At 49.5% G+C, this 3,318-nt stretch overlaps 1 protein-coding gene across 1 annotated transcript; it reads left to right on the forward strand.

Annotated features, from left to right (window-relative positions):
• The first annotated feature begins 2,393 nt into the window (after window positions 1–2,393).
• Window positions 2,394–3,113, forward strand: LOC135383930 (uncharacterized protein K02A2.6-like). Its single transcript, XM_064613218.1, has one exon. The coding sequence runs from the start codon at window positions 2,394–2,396 to the stop codon at window positions 3,111–3,113; it is 720 nt and encodes a 239-aa protein (XP_064469288.1).
• The last annotated feature ends 205 nt before the right edge of the window (window positions 3,114–3,318 follow it).

A 3,318-nucleotide genomic window follows, 5' to 3' on the forward strand; every position in this document is an offset into this window, starting at 1 on the left:
AAATATGCAGGAAAATATTCATCTGTAGAGAACTTTCGCCATAGAGTTCGTTTTATCGATTTTAACCAATCTCTTCAATCGCGTCAACTCAACTCCGAAGTGTGTAAAGTGAATGTAACGTTTTTCTCATAGACAGAAAGCGCTTCTAACATTTATCTCATTCTATACTGGACTATTCCCGACTTTACCTGATACAATGGTAATCGCTGAAGCGAATCGTCGGGCAGAGAGCGAGACTCGCAGATTCGGTAAAGATACAACAAATTATTACCATTGTAGTTATCATGGTATTATCAACTTCAATGCCATTGTAGTAGGGAATGTACTTCATAATGAAATGGGGTAAATTTGACATGAAATATTTCCCACTTCTGGCAAACAACGTTACATCATTGTTGTGTCGATGCAAGGTGGAGAAGAACGAGAGGGAGGAAGAGGAGGGTAGCTCACGCGGAGCGGACTGACATTCGAGGTATTCGGTTTCGGACATTGGTCCAGGACAGTTGTGCTTGATGTCAATAAAGACATAACAGATTGGCGCAGTCGACTACAATGAACCTGCATCCCCCACCAGTATTTCTGCCTTCCCCTGGCAAACCGGCCATTCCCTGAGTGGATACAGCTCTTCACGGCTTACATGGAAGCCTGCGGTGGAACGGGATATGCATCTACACGTAAGAAGTGCATTTTACTGAACTGTCTTGGAGTGGAGGGACAACGGGTATTCCGTACTTTACCTGCTACGGCAGTTTCCTCGACCGTCGATGAGACGGAAGACGTGTATGGTGCCGCGGTGCAGAGCCTACAACGCTTCTACTTGCCAGCCCTAAATAGAACGGTCGAACGATACCGGTTTCGTGCAAGAGCGCAACATCCAGGTGAATCGACTGATGAGTTTATTACGGCGCTGCGGAGCCTTAGTGCAAACTGCCAGTTCGAGGCCATTGCTGAAGACATGATTTGTGACCAGTTGGTGGAAAAGACATCGATTTAGGCTGTCAGGGATCGCCTGCTACTAGAGCCCGACCTGACCTTGGACACTGCTCTGGCAATTGCAAAGCAAGTGGAGCAAGCGCAAAAAGAATCAGCTCTCCTGGTTAGTCAGCAACACCACGCTTTATCGCCGGATGGGTTGAGTCCGCTGCAGGATACATTGGAAGCCATTCGTGACGCGCCATCTCCGCAGGATGTCATATCCTTGCGCTCATTTCTTGGCCTTGCTTCGTACTACCTCAAATTCGTACCCCACTTCGCCACGGTGGTGGAGCCGCTTCGGCGACTGCTTCGCAAGGATACACGATTTCTATGGACGGAAGAGCAAGAAACTGCATTCAACAAAGTCAAATCTCTCATCCAACAGTGCGTACCGCTGGCTCTCTTCGATGCTTCGCTTCCTACAATTATCACGGCAGATGCATCAAATTTTGGTCTGGGGGCTGTACTGCAGCAGGAGCATCCTGACGGTCTACGTACCGTCTGCTTCGCCTCAAGGGCTATGACAGCGACAAAATACCAGTACTCAACTGGGGAGAAGGAAGCTTTGGCATGCTTGTGGGCGTGCGAGAAGTGGCACGTATTACTTTTTGGACGCAAATTTACACTTTGCACTGACCATCAAGCCTTGGTCACGCTTTTGTCAACCCAAGGTACTGGGCGGCAACCAATGCGTATTGCAAGATGGGCTTCACGTCTCCTTCAGTACAATTACACCATCGTATACAAGAAAGGAGAGCATAACTTCGTCGCCGATGCCCTGTCACGTCTTCCCCTACCTCACAAGCTGGCTACAACCGGAGATGAAGATGAAGACGAGTTAGTGTGCTATGCAGGCGCTATCCTGCATCACCATGCAGGAGCTGCTGCTGGCTATGGACCTTGACGTCGTGCTCCGTCAGGTTTTAAGTTGCTTGGAGCATGACCCTCAACTGGACAAGCAGCAGCAAGAACAACTTTCTCCATATCTCAAACTTCGCGACGAGATCACTTCGGTGGGAGGTATCGTACTCAGAGGGTCAAGGATAATCCCTCCTTCCTTGCTGAGGAAACGAATTGTCGACATCACTCATGAGTCACATTCGGGGATCGTCCGGACGAAGCAACGTATACGTGAGCGTTATTGGTGGCCTCGTATGGACGTTGAAATTGAGACTTATGTACGAGACTGTTATATATGTCGTGAAGCGGACAAGACTGCGGTGACGCACAAAGCACCTCTACAACCAGTACCTTTCCCTTGCGGTCCGTGGAAGCAGTTGGGGATAGATATCCTAGGTCCATTCAGCAACCTTCCAACACGCTGCCGTTTCGCTATCACAGCTGTGGGTTATTTTAGCAAGTGGCCATAGGTAGCGCTTGTTTCGCATGTCACCACAGAAGTTATCCTTGAGCTTTTAATGGACATTTTCGTTCGTGAGGGATACCCTGAAATTTTGGTTTCGGACCACGGGCCTCAATTCGAAGCTCTACAGTTCAAGAATTTTCTTGCTGAGAGGGGTATACTGCACCGACAGTCGGCAATATACCATCCTGAAGCAAACGGAGAGGTGGAACGCGTCAACAGAGTTCTGATGGGCTTCCTCCAAACGATTTCACTCACTGGGAGGATTGTGTCGCAAGATGTGAAGGCGTTCCTGGGGATCTACAGGGCTACGCCTCACACAGCAACGGGGTTATCGCCATCAGAACTGCTACATCAGAGGCGCATGAAATCAAAACTCGACGTAGCCGGATTCCCGAACCTGGACAAAGATATTCAGATGGAAATGGCTTCGCTACGTGAGCGTATCAAGAAGTATCAGGAAAAGACTAAAGCTTATTTCGACGAACGCCACCGGGTGAGGACTCCCATGTTCCAGCCGGGAGACTATGTACGCGTCCATCTACCCGGTCACCGTCCGAAGGGGCCCCGGCCGTATGGTCCGCCCATCGCCATCCAAGAGAAAGTGGGACTCAGCACGTTTGTCTTGGCAGATGGGACAGTGCGCAACGCGTCTAGACTAGCTGCATCCGAAGTTGGACAACAGCCTGTCAACTCAGGATTACCTACCCAAACAAACGCCACCCTTAGGCGTTCGGAAAGGACACGGAAACCACCGGATCGCTTCCGACCATAAGGCCACTTTTCAGAGGGGGAGTGTTGTGTCGATGCAAGGTGGAGAAGAACGAGAGGGAGGAAGAGGAGGGTAGCTCACGCGGAGCGGACTGACATTCGAGGCATTCGGTTTCGGACATTGGTCCAGGACAGTTGTGCTTGATGTCAATAAAGACATAACAATCATCTTGGCAAATTTCGTAGTTACATTCAAGAAATTAAATATC

The sequence above is a fragment of the Ornithodoros turicata genome, chromosome 1, assembly GCF_037126465.1.
Source record: "Ornithodoros turicata isolate Travis chromosome 1, ASM3712646v1, whole genome shotgun sequence".
NCBI classification, from domain to species: domain Eukaryota; kingdom Metazoa; phylum Arthropoda; class Arachnida; order Ixodida; family Argasidae; genus Ornithodoros; species Ornithodoros turicata.

Bases quoted from the DNA above. Each gene is read 5' to 3' on its own strand.
- LOC135383930 (XM_064613218.1), top strand. From the start codon at position 2,394: ATGGACATTTTCGTTCGTGAGGGATACCCTGAAATTTTGGTTTCGGAC.